Source organism: Bufo bufo, chromosome 4, assembly GCF_905171765.1.
Source record: "Bufo bufo chromosome 4, aBufBuf1.1, whole genome shotgun sequence".
In the NCBI taxonomy this organism is placed as follows: domain Eukaryota; kingdom Metazoa; phylum Chordata; class Amphibia; order Anura; family Bufonidae; genus Bufo; species Bufo bufo.
In genome coordinates, this window is record NC_053392.1 from 403,959,454 (window position 1) to 403,979,066 (window position 19,613).

The following is a 19,613-nucleotide window of genomic DNA, read 5'->3' on the forward strand; positions in this document are numbered from 1 at the left end:
CGGATGCATTCAAGTGAATAGGTCCGCGCCGCAATACGGGATTCACAAGCCCAGTGCAATGTGGACTGCGATTTGCGGTCCCCAGCACGGGCGCAGACGGCTTATTTTCGCATGTATGTACCCTTAGTGATATGACAGGAGATGGCTGAGGCCAATGACTGGCTGCATCGGTCAGAAGCTGTATACACGCTGTACGTCGCCGCGCTTTCCTGTATACAGTGGGATAACCGCAGCGCAGTGGGGAAGAAATGAGTATAGGACGTTGTTATAGGGCATTTCAGGGCGGTTGGGCAGATTTTAGGATCACTCAGACAACCCCTTTAACTGAACAGTCACATTTTACACCCTAACGCCAAAATGGCAGAATAAAAAGTGTTTCGTTTAGACCAAGTCCTTCCTCTGACATGCTCCGACCGCTTTACACCTTGTTCTCTTCCCTCTCAGGTATGAATTCATAAACAGCGGTTTCCTGTAGCCAAATATTATGTACATAACATAGTGAATACTATAGCAGCGCCATGGAAACCCGCACACCTCAGGCCACACAACGCCGAATACAGAGCGCATGCGCATAGGTGCAAGGCATGTCGGGATAGTATGTGTTTCCCTGGTCGCACGCTACGTCAAAGCTGAGTTGACGCGTCGCTTAGCAACAAGAGTCAGCGTGTGCCGTTGTTGTCTTGGTAACGGCCATAAACATCTTCTCTCCACGGTGCTCGGACGCAGTTCATCCTCACGCTTAGCGGCTTGTCATCAGCAGAGAACCTTGAATATGGTGATCGAGAGCAGCGTCAACAAGGCGACTCAGGCTGATAGCCCGAAAAGCAAGAAAGCATCTGCTTCCTCCGAAGGGTTTACCGTCAAAGCCTTGATGAAGAATTCCATCGTAAGTGGCTAAATAGAGTCGTGTGTGCAACTGCAATGTAAAGTGATGGCAGGAGCATGGAGAGACGTGCTGGGATCGTTCATTACCTCACTATGTGTCATTGTCCTTCAAGTTCTGATCACCAATCTAATGCAGTTTGGTCCCTCAAGGACCATGCTGTGGATTTTTCTGCATGTGTTCTTATAAACCCTGCGCTGTGTGGAGTTTAGTGTATGTTCAGCACCGTGTAAAGGAGTTAGGGCTCATGCACACGGCCGTAGTTTTTGTCCACATCCGGTCCATATTGGACCCATTGAATTCAAGATAAAACATGTCCTATTCTAATCCGCTTGGCGGACATGGATAGGACATTTGTGCAGAAGTTTAAAAATAAATGGCGGCATAGACTCAAAACACTTAAGGCTCTAAGTCTACAAATTCACACCAAAGTTACAGCAACCTGCAGAGGTGTCACATCCCAGTCATAGGCAAAAGGAAAAGGAGCAACAGGGACCAGCCGCAATGAGGGAAGTGTGGTGTAAGAAAAGCCAAATACATAGAAATGCTTAGAACGGGTCCTTAAGACATAGGTGATCCGTGTAACTATATAGAGGAGCAATCTGTATGTGGCAACATAAAGATTATATATTGCGTTCGGACCTCAGTAGGTAACAGCAGATAAAGGCATAAAAACTACAAGGCGGTATATAAAAAAGTAGATCAAATAAGACATATCCATATATGTAACTCACTTCACTGGGGGAGACAGTCTAAGCCTCATGCACATGACCGTGCCGTTTTTGAGGTACGCAAACCGCGGATCCTGTCCGCATCTTTTGCGTCCCCATTGAAGTGAATAGGTCTGCATCCGAGCCGCCAAAACGGCGGCTCGGATGCGGACCCAAACAACGGTCGTGTGCATGAGGCCTAAGGGATAAGCATAAAACACACATAAGCTAAACTCCCCCAGCCAGGATCAATTGTAGAATCTACAAGCGATCCTGGCCGGGGGAGTTTAGCCTATGGGTGTTTTATGCTTATCCCTTAGGCTACATGCACATGACCGTATGTGTTTTGCGGTCCGCAAAACTGATGACGTCTGTATGGCATCCGTTTTTCTTTTTGCGGATCCATTATTTTTGCGGATTCATTGTAATAATGCCTATCCTTGTCCGCAAACTAGAAAAAAATAGGACATGCACTATTTTTTTTGCAGGGCTACGGAACGGACATACTGATGCGGACAACACTTGTTTTTTTTTTTGCTGATAGGATGCGGACCCATTCATTTCAATGGGTCCGCATCCTATCAGCAAAAAAAAAACGGAACAAACTAGGAAACAAAATACGGTCGTGTGCATGAGGCTTAGACTGTCTCCCCCAGTGAAGTGAGTTACATATATGGATATGTCTATTTATTTTATCTACTTTTTTATATACCGCCTTGTGGTTTTTATGCCTTTATCTGCTGTTACCTACTGAGGTCCAAACGCAATATATAATCTTTATGTTGCCACATACAGATTGCTCCTCTATATAGTTACACGGATCACCTATGTCTTAAGGACCCGTTCTAAGCATTTCTATGTATTTGGCTTTTCTTACACCACACTTCCCTCATTGTGGCTGTTGCTCTTTTTCCTTTTGCCTACCTTCTGTAATATACAGCCACCATTGCTGTATATTCAGCCACTCCTGGCAGCCTCTCACCACCTACCTACTTACTCACTAGTGCCCCCTATTTTTCCTCCCTGGTGGCGCCGGTTGTTGTTCTTCTAAAGACCACCTTTGGATATATTGTCCAAGGGAAGTCTAAGATCAATGCTCTATTTTAGGATTTATTTCCCCCTCTCCTTTCTTTCCACACACATCCCAGTCATGGCGGGGCGAGAATGTGTGACTTTTCTGATGAAATAGAGGCACCGCACACACCAATACTTTACCATTAATCTAAATTATGTGCAAAAGACAACACCACCCAGTTACAGGAAAGTTGCACCGAGAGCTGTACATAGGACTGGGAAGTGCAGTGACCATGGGGCCGCATAGCGAAACTTCACCATGACCACAGCAACAGAAAAGCTTGTGGTTGCTCTCCTTAATGCAAAAGGCTAAAGGGCCCTTTACATGGGCTGGAAATCCTGCAAAATAATCGCTAACAAGTGTTCATAGAAACGCTCATTAGCGATTATCTGGACGGGTGTAAATGTACCTCCGATTACCCGATTAACGAGCAAAACGCTCATTCGTCAGGTAATTCGATCATTTGTGCATACACAAAAATGATCGTTTACTGGCAGCAGATTGTGCTGTGAAAAAATGAACAAACACTGAGTCCTTATGGGGAAGAGCGAAGGCATTCTCCTCCCCATACTGTGGAGGAGATCGCTGCATGTAAATGCCACACACTCCTCTGCTGATAAGCAGTTGATTATAGGGAAGGAACGCTTCCCGACAATCTGCTGCTCTGTCGTCCTGTGTAAAGGGACCTTAAGGCACACATTGAGGTCATAGTGCACATAGTCATGTCACAGTACAGAGGTAATGTACACAGTGATGTAATAGTGGAATAATGTGCACAGTGAAGTCATAGTACAGGGTTAGGGCACACATTGATGTCACTGTATTGGCATAATACACAAAGTGATGCCATGGATGATGAATGTGGAGCAGGCAGGGGTGGACTGGTCATGGACTCTACAGGGAACTTTCCCAGAGGACCAATGCCCATAGGGCCTCCCTATTGTATTCTGTGCTACACTATGTTATTACTGTACCTGCCAACTAGCATTTACCCCAACAACTTGTGTTGCACCACCTTCTGTCATTGTGGACATCTACAACATTGGGGCCACTTTTATGTTTTTTCCAGGGCCACTTTAAGTTTCCAGCCGCACCTGGGTGCAGGGATAGACACTTCTTTCTGGCTTTTTACCAATTATTGGTTGGCTTAGGACTTTCACACAACGTTATTTTTTTTTTTTTTTCGTTTATGGGCCGTTTTTTGTGTTCCGTATATGGAACCATTCATCTCAATGGTTCTGCAAAAAAAAAAAAAAAACGGAATGTACAGTCGTGGCCAAAAGTTTTGAGAATGACACAAATATTAGTTTTCACAAAGTTTGCTGCTAAACTGCTTTTAAATCTTTGTTTCAGTTGTTTCTGTGATGTAGTGAAATATAATTACACGCACTTCATACATTTCAAAGGTTTTTATCGACAATTACATGACATTTATGCAAAGTGTCAGTATTTGCAGTGCTGGCCCTTCTTTTTCAGGACCTCTGCAATTCGACTGGGCATGTTCTCAATCAACTTCTGGGCCAATTCCTGACTGATAGCAACCCATTCTTTCATAATCACTTCTTGGAGTTTGTCAGAATTAGTGGGTTTTTGTTTGTCCACCCGCCTCTTGAGGATTGACCACAAGTTCTCAATGGGATTAAGATCTGGGGAGTTTCCAGGCCATGGACCCAAAATGTCAACGTTTTGGTCCCCGAGCCACTTAGTTATCACTTTTTCCTTATGGCACGGTGCTCCATCGTGCTGGAAAATGCATTGTTCTTCACCAAACTGTTGTTGGATTGTTGGAAGAAGTTGCTGTTGGAGGGTGTTTTGGTACCATTCTTTATTCATGGCTGTGTTTTTGGGCAAAATTGTGAGTGAGCCCACTCCCTTGGATGAGAAGCAACCCCACACATGAATGGTCTCAGGATGCTTTACTGTTGGCATGACACAGGACTGATGGTAGCGCTCACCTTTTCTTCTCCGGACAAGCCTTTTTCCAGATGCCCCAAACAATCGGAAAGAGGCTTCATCAGAGAATATTACTTTGCCCCAGTCCTCAGCAGTCCATTCACCATACTTTCTGCAGAAGATCAATCTGTCCCTGATGTTTTTTTTTTAGAGAAGTGGCTTCTTTGCTGCCCTTCTTGACACCAGGCCATCTTCCAAAAGTCTTCGCCTCACTGTGCGTGCAGATGCGCTCACACCTGCCTGCTGCCATTCCTGAGCAAGCTCTGCACTGGTGGCACTCCGATCCCGCAGCTCAATCCTCTTTAGGAGACGATCCTGGCGCTTGCTGGACTTTCTTGGACGCCCTGAAGCCTTCTTAACAAGAATTGAACCTCTTTCCTTGAAGTTCTCGATGATCCTATAAATTGTTGATTGAGGTGCAATCTTAGTAGCCACAATATCCTTGCCTGTGAAGCCATTTTTATGCAACGCAATGATGGCTGTACGCGTTTCTTTGCAGGTCACCATGGTTAACAATGGAAGAACAATGATTTCAAGCATCACCCTCCTTTTAACATGTCAAGTCTGCCATTTTAACCCAATCAGCCTGACATAATGATCTCCAGCCTTGTGCTCGTCAATAGTCTCACCTGAGTTAACAAGACGATTACTGAAATGATCTCAGCAGGTCCTTTAATGACAGCAATGAAATGCAGTGGAAATGTTTTTTTGGGATTAAGTTAATTTTCATGGCAAAGAAGGACTATGCAATTCATCTGATCACTCTTCATAACATTCTGGAGTATATGCAAATTGCTATTATAAAAACTTAAGAAGCAACTTTTCCAATTTCCAATATTTATGTAATTCTCAAAACTTTTGGCCACGACTGTACTCCATATGCATTCCGTTTCCGTATTTCCGTTCCATTGAAAGATAGAACATGTCCTATTATTGCCCGCAAATCACATTCCGTGGGTCCATTCAAGTCAATGGGTCCGCAAAAAAAAACTGAACACATACCGAAATGCATCAGTGTGTCTTCCGTATCCGTTCTATTTTTGTGGAACCATCTATTAAAAATGTTATGCCCAGCCCAATTTTTTCTATGTAATTACTGTATACTGTATATGCTAAAAAAAAAACGGAACAGAAACAAAAACACAACGGAAACAAAAAACAGAACAACGGATTCGTGAAAAACGGACTGCAAAACATTGAAAAAGCCATACGGTCGTGTGAAAGAGGCCTTACTTTGAGGCAGATTTTTACGCCACAATTTTGGTGTTATTAGACCCGCCCCCTTTCTTTTGAAGCCCCACCCCTTGTCGAGCATATCAGAAAGAAAGTGTAGAAACCCTAGATGTGTCAATTTGCAGTACTTGTTAGACAGAATTTTGGTGCAGATACATTAGTAAATCTGGTCCAGTTAGATAACAGGACTACAATAATGTAGTGATGTTACAACACTGGCATCATATGAAATGTCACACGGAAGTGTAATACACGTATGATGTCACAGGACATCAATAATGTAGTGATGTTACAACACTGGCATCATATAAAATGTCACACAGAAGTGTAATACACGTATGATGTCACAGGACAGCAATAATGTAATGATGTTACAACACTGGCATCATATGAAATGTCAAACGGAAGTATAATACACGTATGATGTCACAGGACATCAATAATGTAGTGATGTTACAACACTGGCATCATATGAAATGTCACACAGAAGTGTAATACACGTATGATGTCACAGGACATCAATAATGTAGTGATGTTACAACACTGGCATCATATGAAATGTCACACGGAAGTGTAATACACGTATGATGTCACAGAACAGGAATAATGTAGTGATGTTACAACACTGGCATCATATGAAATGTCACAGGGAAATGTAATACACGTATAATGTCAGAGGGCAGGAATAATGTAGTGATGTTACAACACTGGCATCATATGAAATGTCACACAGAAGTGTAATACACGTATGATGTCACAGGACAGCAATAATGTAATGATGTTACAACACTGGCATCATATGAAATGTCACACGGAAGTGTAATACACGTATGATGTCACAGGACAGGAATAATGTAGTGATGTTACAACACTGGCATCATATGAAATGTCACACGGAAGTATAATACACGTATGATGTCACAGGACATCAATAATGTAGTGATGTTACAACACTGGCATCATATGAAATGTCACACGGAAGTATAATACACGTATGATGTCAGAGGACAGGAATAATGTAATGATGTTACAACACTGGCATCATATGAAATGTCACACGGAAGTATAATACACGTATGATGTCACAGGACAGGAATAATGTAGTGATGTTACAACACTGGCATCATATGAAATGTCACACAGAAGTGTAATACACGTATGATGTCAGAGGACAGGAATAATGTAATGATGTTACAACACTGGCATCATATGAATTGTCACAGGGAAGTGTAATACACGTATGATGTCACAGGACAGGAATAATGTAGTGATGATACAACACTGGCATCATATGAAATGTCACACAGAAGTGTAATACACGTATGATGTCACAGGACAGGAATAATGTAGTGATGTTACAACACTGGCATCATATGAAATGTCACACGGAAGTGTAATACACGTATGATGTCACAGGACAGGAATAATGTAGTGATGTTACAACACTGGCATCATATGAAATGTCACACGGAAGTATAATACACGTATGATGTCACAGGACAGAAATAATGTAGTGATGATACAACACTGGCATCATATGAAATGTCACACAGAAGTGTAATACACGTATGATGTCACAGGACAGGAATAATGTAATAATGTTACAACACTGGCATCATATAAAATGTCACAGGGAAGTGTAATACACGTATGATGTCAGAGGGCAGGAATAATGTAGTGATGTTACAACACTGGCATTATATGAAATGTCACACAGAAGTGTAATACACGTATGATGTCACAGGACAGCAATAATGTAGTGATGTTACAACACTGGCATCATATGAAATGTCACACAGAAGTGTAATACACGTATGATGTCACAGGACAGGAATAATGTAATAATGTTACAACACTGGCATCATATGAAATGTCACAGGGAAGTGTAATACACGTATGATGTCAGAGGGCAGGAATAATGTAGTGATGTTACAACACTGGCATCATATGAAATGTCACACAGAAGTGTAATACACGTATGATGTCACAGGACAGGAATAATGTAGTGATGTTACAACACTGGCATCATATGAAATGTCAAACGGAAGTATAATACACGTATGATGTCAGAGGGCAGGAATAATGTAGTGATGTTACAACACTGGCATTATATGAAATGTCACACAGAAGTGTAATACACGTATGATGTCACAGGACAGGAATAATGTAGTGATGTTACAACACTGGCATCATATGAAATGTCAAACGGAAGTATAATACACGTATGATGTCAGAGGGCAGGAATAATGTAGTGATGTTACAACACTGGCATCATATGAAATGTCACAGGGAAATGTAATACACGTATGATGTCACAGGACAGCAATAATGTAGTGATGTTACAACACTGGCATCATTTGAAATGTGGCAGGATTGGAATATATAGAAGGGCACTCAACACATGGAGTCACATCGAAATCGGAAAATTATAATATACGATTTATTAAACATAATCTAAAATAGACGACAATGGCAATATAAAATCAGCAACAATGAAACAAAATGCGATGTGTCATAGAAGCATAAAATGGTAGTCAATAGAGCAATATAGATAATATAAGAGTGATGTAAAAAAGGCGGGGTTTCAATTAAAATGTCCAATACCACAAAAAACGCAGGTCAACACCACATCCAGATTAGGTTCCTAAATCTGCAGGTGTGAGGACTTTTAATAATATCGTGGTGAATAATCGTATGATCTGAGGCCGTCTATGTTAAAACCATTTCGTGGCGTCCCACATTTTCGAATGGTGATAAAAAATCGGCACAGCAGCAATATTCGATGAGTTAGATATAGGAATCTTTACTTATCTTTTATCTATAGGAGCTTGTCTGAGGCCTTCTGCTGGTAATCGCTGTAGCAGTGGTCAGGCTGTACACTGTAGGGTATGAAGATTTTTTGTTCGGCGTCCCACGTGTATCGGACTTAACTTTCTGCGTCTTACGTGTCACTACCTTCGAACACGGATTCGGTAGTTATCAACCCAGGCACTATGATAATCGAGTCCCGCACATTCGATGGATCTTTTTTGGGTACAGCGAAAGTAAGTGCTTGCCTCTTCCTCGATCCTGTGGGCGTTACTCTGCAGGTACTGTGTCTATCAGGTGATTACAGTTCGTACTCCTTAGTCTTTTTTCTTCAAATAGATAAGCAAAGTCCAGTTAGTGTGGATTATGATGATATCCCCACTATGCAAGTCAATAAGTTGAGCACCAAACGCGTTTCGGAGTGTTACTTTACTCATTCCTCAGTGGTAATCATATGAAATGTCACACAGAAGTATAATACACGTATGATGTCACAGGACAGAAATAATGTAGTGATGTTACAACACTGGCATCATATGAAATGTCACACAGAAGTGTAATACACGTATGATGTCAGAGGACAGCAATAATGTAGTGATGTTACAACACTGGCATCATATGAAATGTCACACGGAAGTATAATACACGTATGATGTCACAGGACAGCAATAATGTAGTGATGTTACAACACTGGCATCATATGAAATGTCACACGGAAGTGTAATACACGTATGATGTCAGAGGACAGCAATAATGTAGTGATGTTACAACACTGGCATCATATGAAATGTCACACGGAAGTATAATACACGTATGATGTCACAGGACAGCAATAATGTAGTGATGATACAACACTGGCATCATATGAAATGTCACAGGGAAGTGTAATACACGTATGATGTCAGAGGACAGGAATAATGTAGTGATGTTACAACACTGGCATCATATGAAATGTCACACAGAAGTGTAATACACGTATGATGTCACAGGACAGGAATAATGTAGTGATGTTACAACACTGGCATCATATGAAATGTCAAATGGAAGTATAATACACGTATGATGTCACAGGACAGCAATAATGTAATGATGTTACAACACTGGCATCATATGAAATGTCACACGGAAGTGTAATACACGTATGATGTCACAGGACAGGAATAATGTAGTGATGTTACAACACTGGCATCATATGAAATGTCACACGGAAGTGTAATACACGTATGATGTCACAGGACAGGAATAATGTAGTGATGTTACAACACTGGCATCATATGAAATGTCACACGGAAGTATAATACACGTATGATGTCACAGGACAGAAATAATGTAGTGATGATACAACACTGGCATCATATGAAATGTCACACAGAAGTGTAATACACGTATGATGTCACAGGACAGGAATAATGTAATGATGTTACAACACTGGCATCATATAAAATGTCACACAGAAGTGTAATACACGTATGATGTCAGAGGGCAGGAATAATGTAGTGATGTTACAACACTGGCATCATATGAAATGTCACACGGAAGTGTAATACACGTATGATGTCAGAGGGCAGGAATAATGTAGTGATGTTACAACACTGGCATCATATGAAATGTCAAATGGAAGTATAATACACGTATGATGTCACAGGACAGCAATAATGTAGTGATGTTACAACACTGGCATCATATGAAATGTCACACAGAAGTGTAATACACGTATGATGTCAGAGGACAGCAATAAGTAACAGCGGAAGTAACCATGAGGCTCCAGAGTAAAACTTAAAATGGGGGCATTAACTTTCCTTGGCATCTTATTTGCATTTTATCACTAACTGCAGCTTATGTGGAAATGGGCCCCCTTCATTGTTGGGCCTTATGGCAACTGCTATGCCTGCTACCCTGGAAGTTACGACCATGACCAATGTCATTGGGTGAGATTTATCAAAACTGGTGCAAAATTAAACTTGTAACATCTCTTTGTAAGCTCCTGAATTGTATATCAAGCTGCTAAAAATATGGCTATAACGAGTGTCTATGAGCTGTCAGGAGCTAAGAGATAATGGCTAGAGATCCAGCCATCAGAGCAGCTCTGACATATTCAGTGTGAAGTGAGAGAGCAATAGTCTGTATATAAAGTGAAAACTGTATAGAAAAAAAAAAAAAACTGTTAATTTTTTTTAATAAAGACGAACTAAATAAAATGATTTTGGCCTAAAATAAGTAAAATGCAATGATAAAAAATATTGCCCCCAAAGATGACCATAGTCTCTAAAAGGGTTGACTCTGGGATATTTCAGAACTGTGATTATTATTTTTTTAACAGTTTTAATGAATTGTAAATGCAGTTGGCAGCTCTTGTATATTATTACATATCCTCTTCTACAGAATGACCATCCATGATCAGGTCTGCCAGAGCTTGTCCGCTTGTTAGAACTCTGCACCCTGCCCTATTCAAGCTCTCATTATGTATGTATCAGGCCTACTGTAGGATATCACGTATGTGTGCTTGCTCTCGTACTTAGCAGTGATAACTCCTTCATACCATGTATTACACATGTGAATGTGCTTTGTTATTTAATGGCCACCTGTCAGCAGATTTGTAGCTATGAAACTGGCTGACCTGTTACATGTGCGCTTGGTAGCTGAAGGCATTTTTGTTGGTCCCATGTTTATATGCAAATGAGCCGCTAGGAGCAATGGCGGTGTTGCCATTACAGCTGTCTCACCCTCTGCATTTTGATTGACAGGACCAGGCAGTTAAAAAATCATCACTCCTCGCCCTGTCGATCGAAGTGCAGAGGGCGCAACAGTTGCAAAGAGAGCAGAATCTCTAAGGCCCTTTTCACACGGGCGAGTTTTCCGCGCGGGTGCAATGCGTGAAGTGAACGCATTGCACCCACACTAAATCCGGACCCATTCATTTCTATAGGGGTGTGCACATGAGCAGTGATTTTCACGCATCACTTGTGCGTTGCGTAAAAATCACAACAAGCTCTATTTTGTGCGTTTTTCACGCAAGCAAGTGCGGATGCGGTGCGATTTTCACGCACGGTTGCTAGGAGACGATCGGGGTGGAGACCCGATCATTATTATTTTCCCTTATAACATGGTTATAAGGGAAAATAATAGCATTCTGAATACAGAATGCATAGTACAATAGGGCTGGAGGGGTTTAAAAAAATAAATAAAAATATAACTCACCTTAATCCACTTATTCGCGCAGCTGGCATCTCTTCTGTCTTCTTCTGTGAGGAAAAAGACCTTTGATGACGTCACTACGATCATCACATGGTCCGTCACATGATCCATCACCATGGTAAAAGATCATGTGATGGACCATGTGATGAGCGTAGTGACGTCATCAAAGGTCCTATTCATCAAAGAAGAAGACAGAAGAGATGCCGGGCTGCGCGAACAAGTGGATTAAGGTGAGTTACATTTTTTTACATTTTTTTTTAACCCCTCCAGCCCTATTGTACTATGCATTCTGTATTCAGAATCCTATTATTTTCCCTTATAACCATGTTATAAGGGGAAATAATATAATCTACACAACCTTGAACCCAAACCTGAACTTCTGTGAAGAAGTTCAGGTCTGGGTACCACATTCAGTTTTTTATCACGCGAGTGCAAAACGCATTGCACCCGCGCGATAAAAACTGAACAACGGAACGCAATCGCAGTCAAAACTGACTGCAATTGGGTACCTACTCGCGCGGGTTTGCCGCAACGCATCCGGACCTTATCCGGACACGCTCGTGTGAAAGAGGCCTAAGTGTAACAGTAACACCCCCATTGCTCCTAGAGGCTCATTTGCATATATTAAAACCTCATTATTCTCAACAATGCGGACACATATGAACATGGGACCAACACAGATGCCTTCAGCTGCCAAGTCACACAGTTTCACAGGTACAAATCTGCTGCCAGATGCCCTTTAATCCTTTTATACTCTTTTTATATCATCCCTCTTCCATCTTTTTGCACCACTGCAAACAGTTCTCCCCATCTGACTGTCCACTGAGGATGATTACTACTTTGTTCTCATAAAAAAAATATATGAAAAGCAGATAAATAGAGGTCACAGCATGTTTTCCTGTATGATGCAAATGGTAAAACATATTGCCTTTAAACAGATGAATGCAGATCTGCCATTCATGCAGAGGAGAAGCACAGGAAAGTAATGGCAGTGCAGTCAGGCAGAGGCTTCCAGACACAATTAATACACCAATACGCTGTTATCGCTCATTGTATTGGGTACTTAATTAGTGGTGCACCAGCAATCAGGATCATTGCCAAAGAAGAAAGCAGCAATCGATCATCAATGCTCAGAATAAAACGTCAGGTATTTATATCTGCTGCAGACACGATGGCAGCCAGCGAGACTGGAGAGATATTGATCACATCACTAAAATGTCAAAGGGAAAAAGCAAAATCATTGCTGTCTAAGTGTGAAAAAAATGAATCGTAGTGGAAGAGGTGGAGTTTATATTTTCTGAGACGTATATGGCTGATGTATGTCAATTATATGTCTTTGATGTTAAGGCTACATGGCGATAGTCTATGGTGTCGCACTGCGATATGCGACAAGCTGCAACTGCGCCAGGGCAGAATCCATCCAAGTTAGATTTTTATGCGACTGTCTCATCGCAGTCCCAGCATGACGCAGTGCGACACCATAGACTGTCATTGCAAGAAATGTTGCGAGACATTGGTGCCACATGAATCTTGCGCGACACATGTCGGAATATAGTCGTACCTGTGTAGCCCTAGCTGAAGATTACATTGGAAGCAGCTTTCTGATGGACATGTTCAAACCAAAAAGTGATCAACATGAAGTCCTCACCTGTTAAAAAGCAGGGGGTCTGGGCGTGTTGGCGGTAATCCGGGCACGCTACTACGATGGGAATGGCTTGTTTGTTTGAATATGAACGTGTGCATTTCATTATACGGGACATTTTCTGGAACTGTATAGTGCGCTGTATTTGTGAGGTTTTGTTACATGGATCAATTATTTCTCGAAAAACCAGTCAAACTGGGTCCAGTATGCATCTGAAGCCTGCAGTTTTTTTGCATACAATGCCTGCACTTTGCGCCATATTTTGATACTGTGGTATGTGTGATCCCATTGAATGTATGTATAATCACTGTCAGTGCGCCAATCACCCAGTGTGCTTTTCAGGTCCCGTATGAGCTGTATGGGCACTCCTATCCTCCGCACTTCTCAGCCTCCTGTAACAATCTCAACAAGGCTCGGGAGGCTACAAAGAAGATTTGCATACTAAGTAAACCCTAATTGCATATTGTGCCATTTCTGTATGACAATTTCTTAATTGCATCATCTAAATATGAAATGTGCTGTGACCCTACATACATGAAGTACTAGGGGCTTTCTCCTGTACTTTACTACCTACCCTTATTTGTCTGACTATAAGACGCACCTGACCACCCCCAGGCTTAGACAACAGAATATAAGACAATTAATATTTTCTACTAATTAAAATTCCCTGGTAGTTCAATTTATTGGGGGGTGAGGGAGGGGGCGTAAGAGTGACTATCTTTAATAATCTAGGGTAGAGGAGGTTAATAGTTTACATATAGCTCCTGTTAATCCTAGTGAGCATTGACAGAAGTATCACAATGTACAGTACAAAACGATACCCACTGTGTAGTCTCACTGGAGTCAAAGGTCCTTTAGCTACATTAAAGGGAACCTATCACCTCTACTATGCTACCCTCACTGAGCGTTTCTAAATGTTCATTGTGTTACCCTGAACATATAAATTACACTTTTAATTTCATTTGCAGACGAATTCAATAAGTATAAGGCTCCATTCACACATCCGCAATTCCGCTCTGCATTTTGCGGAATGGAATTGCGGACCTATTCATTTCTATGGGTCCGCACTTCCGGGTCTGCAATTCCGATCCTGAAAAAAATAGAACATGTCCTATTCTTGTCCGCAATAGCGGACAAGAATAAACATATTCTATTAGTACAGGCGATGTGCGGTCCGCAAAATGCGGAACGCACATTTTTCGCTGTCTGTGTTTTGCGGATCCGTGGATCTGCAAAACACACACGGATGTGTGAATGGACCATTATGCATTTTTGTACTTCCCGCCTTTTATGCAAATTAACATAAAAGAGTCATATCTTACCTGTGTGACCAGAGAAGAGTCATATTTTCAAGCTCTGACTCAACTGAGGTTAATTTGCATATGGATCAAATCGGGTTTTTTTACACAATAAAAGCACACAGAGCTATGGGGACTGGGTATTGAGCATGTGCTAGCGGCCATCTAGCAAGCCATGACCTCAGCTCTATACACAAAATCCAGGTGACAGGTTCCCTTTAAGGCTCCATTCACACGTCCGCAAAATGGGTCCGCATCCTTACCGCAATTTTGCGGAAAGTGTGCGGACCCATTCATTCTCTATGGGGACGGAATGGATGCGGACAGCACACAGTGTGCTGTCTGCAGCCGCAATTGCGGAGCGCGCCCCCGATTTTGGGTACGCAGCTCCGCAAAAAAATAGAGCATGTCCTATTCTTGTCCGCAGCTTGCGGACAAGAATAGGCATTTCAATGGGGGTGACGGGCTGGTGTGTTGCGGACCCGCAATTTGCGGGTCCGCAACACATCACGGACGTGTGAATAGAGCCTAAGGCAGAGCTTTCAGGTTCTGTATTGCCCTGCTGCCTTTGGACCTTACCACTTTGAGAGGGCTGTGTTTTTTACAGTCCCCTCCTGTAGCCGAATGATCTTTTTCCCACCTATCCTGCCTCAGATGTTTCAGTGTCCGGCAGGGAGAGAGATAATCATTAAGGAAGCAGTCGGGGAGGTCTGGCGCTGCTGGAGCAACCTGACCACAGCCTATAAGACCCTATAAGACACAGGTACTTTTAAGCAAGATTTTTCCCTGCTAAAAAGTGTGTATTACAGTCCAAAAAATACTGGGGGAGATTTATCAAACTGGTGTTAAGTAGAACTGAATTAGTTACCCATAGCAACCTATCAGATTCCACATTTCATTTTCCAAGGGAGCTCTGAAAAATGAAAGGATAAATCTGATTGGTTGCTATGGGTAACTAAGCCATTTCTACTTTATACCAGTTTGATAAATCTCCCCCACTGTGTATATACTGTGTGTGTATATATATATATATATATATATATATATATACACACACACACACACAATTACATTCTTTTAGATTTATTTGAAAACAGTTTTTATTTAATAGAGCTATTATGTAAGAACTGTATGCAGACATAGTGTGAGATGCTTTATGGCGGCATTATTTAAGCACAGTATGTGTCATTATATGAGCAGTGTTATAACAGTAATGTTCTCTCCTTCAGGGCTCTAATACTGAAATTGCATGAACTGTTGAAAACACATTGGCACAAGACTAACAATCACATCTTTTTTCTCTCCTTTCCTTACATTCACAAATGTGTACTTTAATGCTACTTGGATGCAGAGGAACCCATTTAGTGCATTAGATGGCAGCATCTGATTGATAGTTGCAGGCTCACCACCTCTTCAAATTAGCATTAATGCTAAAACTGTTTGAAATGCAGTAATTATCAGGAAAGGGATCTTCACCTTTGGATATCACCTTGTTAAATCAAATGTCCTTCAAGGCTGATTTGAAGCATGGGGGGGTTATACTAGGAATTTCCCCATTCTGTGATTCTCAGATGTCTAACCTTTTGTGTCTGTTACCCAGCACTGCAAGTAAACTGTATTAAAGGGGTTGTCACTTCAGCAAATAGCATTTATCATGTAGATAAAGTTAACACAAGGCGCTTACTAATGTATTGTTATCCATATTGCCTCCGTTGCTGGCTGGATTCATTTTTTCATCACATTATATCCTGCTTGTATCCAAGAGTTACGGCCACCCTGCAATCCAGCAGCTGTGGTCGTGCTAGGCAAGGTGCCACTGGAGTGCACATGGGCCTGCGCTTTTTCCTATAGTGTAAAAGCATGGCCACCACTACTGGATTGCAAATTAAATCATCTTTAACCCTTGGGATACCGGATGTTTTTTCATTTTTGCGTTTTCATTTTTCTTCCCTATATTCCTTGAGCCATAACTTTTTTACATTTACGGTCACATAGCTGTATGAAAGCTTATTTTTTGCGGGACAACTTGTACTTTCTAATGCCACCATTAATTATGGCATGCAATGTAGTGGAAAGCAGTCCAAAAATTCCAAATGGGGTGAAATTGGAAAAAAAAAAACTTCCTCCACTGTTTTACAGGTTTTGTTCCCACGGCGTTTCCTTTGCGGCAAAACTGACCTGTGCTCTTTATTCTCTGGGTCAGTATGATTACAACGATACCCCATAGGTATAGATTTTTTATGTATAAATTAAACTTTAAAAAAAGTCTGACCCCCATAACTTTTTTACAGTTATATCTACTAAGCTGTGTGGGGGCAATTTTTTTTGCGGGGCAATCTTTAGTTTTTATTGATACCATTTTAGAGTATATATAAATATACCTATTTTTGATATTTATATATATATATATATATCAAACGAATGATGAGGCAGCACTTCCAGTATAGAGTGAACGGGTGAGGACCCCAAACTTTATTCAAGCGACGTTTCGGCCTGCTCAATGAGGCCTTTCTCAAGCTACATATATATATAATTTTTTTGTTATTTAGGTATTTATTTTTTATTATACGGAAAGGGGAGTGATTTAAACTTGATTTTTTAATTTTTTTATATATATATTTTTAACTTTTTTATACATTTTTTTCAAATATGAGCGTACAAAATGCATTTTTTAATTTTAAACAATCATAGATTTTTAAAATGCATTTATTACTGACTATTGCTCATTTCCTATGTTGGCCTGCCACCTGGTGGCCAAAATAAGAATTGCAGCATGAATGCCATCAGCCTCAGCACATTTAAATCAATTACCGGCATCTGCATTGGTCAGAGAGAATGCCGGTAACAAGCGTGAGTTTTTGACAGCCGCAATCTCGGTATCTAAAGGCTTTTAATTACCTTTATTCCCAGTAATTAGCCGCGTGTTTCTGCTGTTTGAAATAGCAGAGACCTGAAGGCCATGACAACCGCTGCACGTGTGGGCGCCATGTTTGCCTATTGCTCCAGCGACGTACATGTATGGCGCTGGTAGCGAAAGGGTTAAGATACATGGCATATGACTGTTGTGTAATATATCATTCAAGGATTTGAATGGCATTTTGTGTATTTTTGCGGTTTTAGTGCCGTTTCTAAGAGTTTTTTTTCTACTGGTGTTTTTATTAGGTGCCTTTTTGGGGTCTATGGTGTCTCTTTAAAGACGCAGCACATTAAACTAGGGTGTTTTTTCTTGTTTTATCTTTGTTTTATAGGGTATGAAAACAACAGAAAAAAAATGTTCAGACACTTGTTTAGAAAAAAAACACCAATAAAAAAGTGGTGGTGGTATGAAAAAAATGCAATTGGTTTCTTAGGGTACTTTCACACTTGCGTTGTTTGATTCCGGCAGGCAGTTCCGTTGCCTGAACTGACTGCCTGATCAGGCAAACTGTATGCAAACGGATGTCATTTTTTCTGACTGATCAGGCATTTTTCAGACTGATCAGGATCCTGATCAGTCAGAAAAATGCCTGATCAGTCAGAAAAATGCATTGCAATACCGGATCCGTTTTTCCGGTGTCATCAGGCAAAACGGATCCGTTTTTTTTTTTTTTTTTTTCATTTTTAAAGGTCTGCGCATGCGCAGACCGGAAGGACGGATCCGGCATTCCGGTATTTTGAATGCCGGATCCGGCACTAATACATTCCTATGGAAAAAAATGCCGGATCCGGCATTCAGGCAAGTCTTCAGTTTTTTTCGCCGGAGATAAAACCGTAGCATGCTACGGTTTTCTCTTTTGCCTGATCAGTCAAAACGACTGAACTGAAGACATCCTGATGCAAACTGAACGGATTACTCTCCATTCAGAGTGCATGGGGATATGCCTGATCAGTTATTTTCCGGTATAGAGCCCCTGTGACGGAACTCTATGCCGGAAAAGAAAAACGCAAGTGTGAAAGTAGCCTAAGGCCTTTTTTTAGTGAACAAAACACGCCAGAGCAAAATCCTGTTTAGGGGCCTTAGGCCTAGTTCACACAAACGTTTTTTTTGCAAGTGTACGGGCCGTTTTTTTGTGTTCTGTATACGGAACCATTAATTTCAATGTTTCCGCATTAAAAACGGAATGTGTTCCGTATGCATTCCGTTTCCGTATTTCCGTTTAGTTGAAAGATAGAACATGTCCTATATTTGGCTGCAAATCACATTCCGTGGCTCCATTCAAGTCAATGGGTCCGCAAAAAAAACGGAACACATACGGAAATGCATCCGTATGTCTTCCGTATCCGTTCCGTTTTTGCTGAACCATCTATTGAAAATGTTATGCCCAGCCCAATTTTTTCTATGTAATTACTGTATACTGTACATGGCATACGGAAAAACGGAAAGGAAATGGAAACACAACGGAACTCAAAAACAGAACAACGGATCCGTGAAAAACGGACCGCAAAAATCTATAAAAGCCATACGTTCGTGTAAACTAGGCCTTAAGTTAGAAAAATGGGATTGGGTGTGTTTATTAATAGGGAAGACACATGTAGTTTGGCATGAATTATGTAGGATGAAATATCATATAACAAAAATATTGTTGCATAAGAAATAGATTAGTAAATTTAACGCTGGTGTTATACAAGGAGATGAAATAGACATAATGATATTTACTGCACATATTCCTACATTGCAAGACACCAGGATAAATGTCCTGGCTTGATGAGACGTTTAATTAGGACGGAGACACATTTAATCACTGGTTCTGCGTCGCTGTAAATAAAAGTACAACGATCTAGTAAATAATAGAAATAGAATCTGTCCCCAATGTAGTAAAATGATATCATCCTAGGT

At 41.1% G+C, this 19,613-nt stretch overlaps 1 protein-coding gene across 1 annotated transcript in view; it reads left to right on the forward strand.

The window, feature by feature from the left end:
- Nucleotides 1-686: 686 nt before the first annotated feature.
- The window catches only part of PACRG (parkin coregulated), a 600,083-nt gene continuing 581,156 nt past the window's right edge, over nucleotides 687-19,613 (forward strand). The window contains exon 1 of the mRNA XM_040429285.1: nucleotides 687-886. Within this exon, the coding sequence (XP_040285219.1) occupies nucleotides 773-886 (114 nt within the window). The 5' untranslated portion in view covers nucleotides 687-772. The remainder of the gene's footprint in view (nucleotides 887-19,613) is intronic.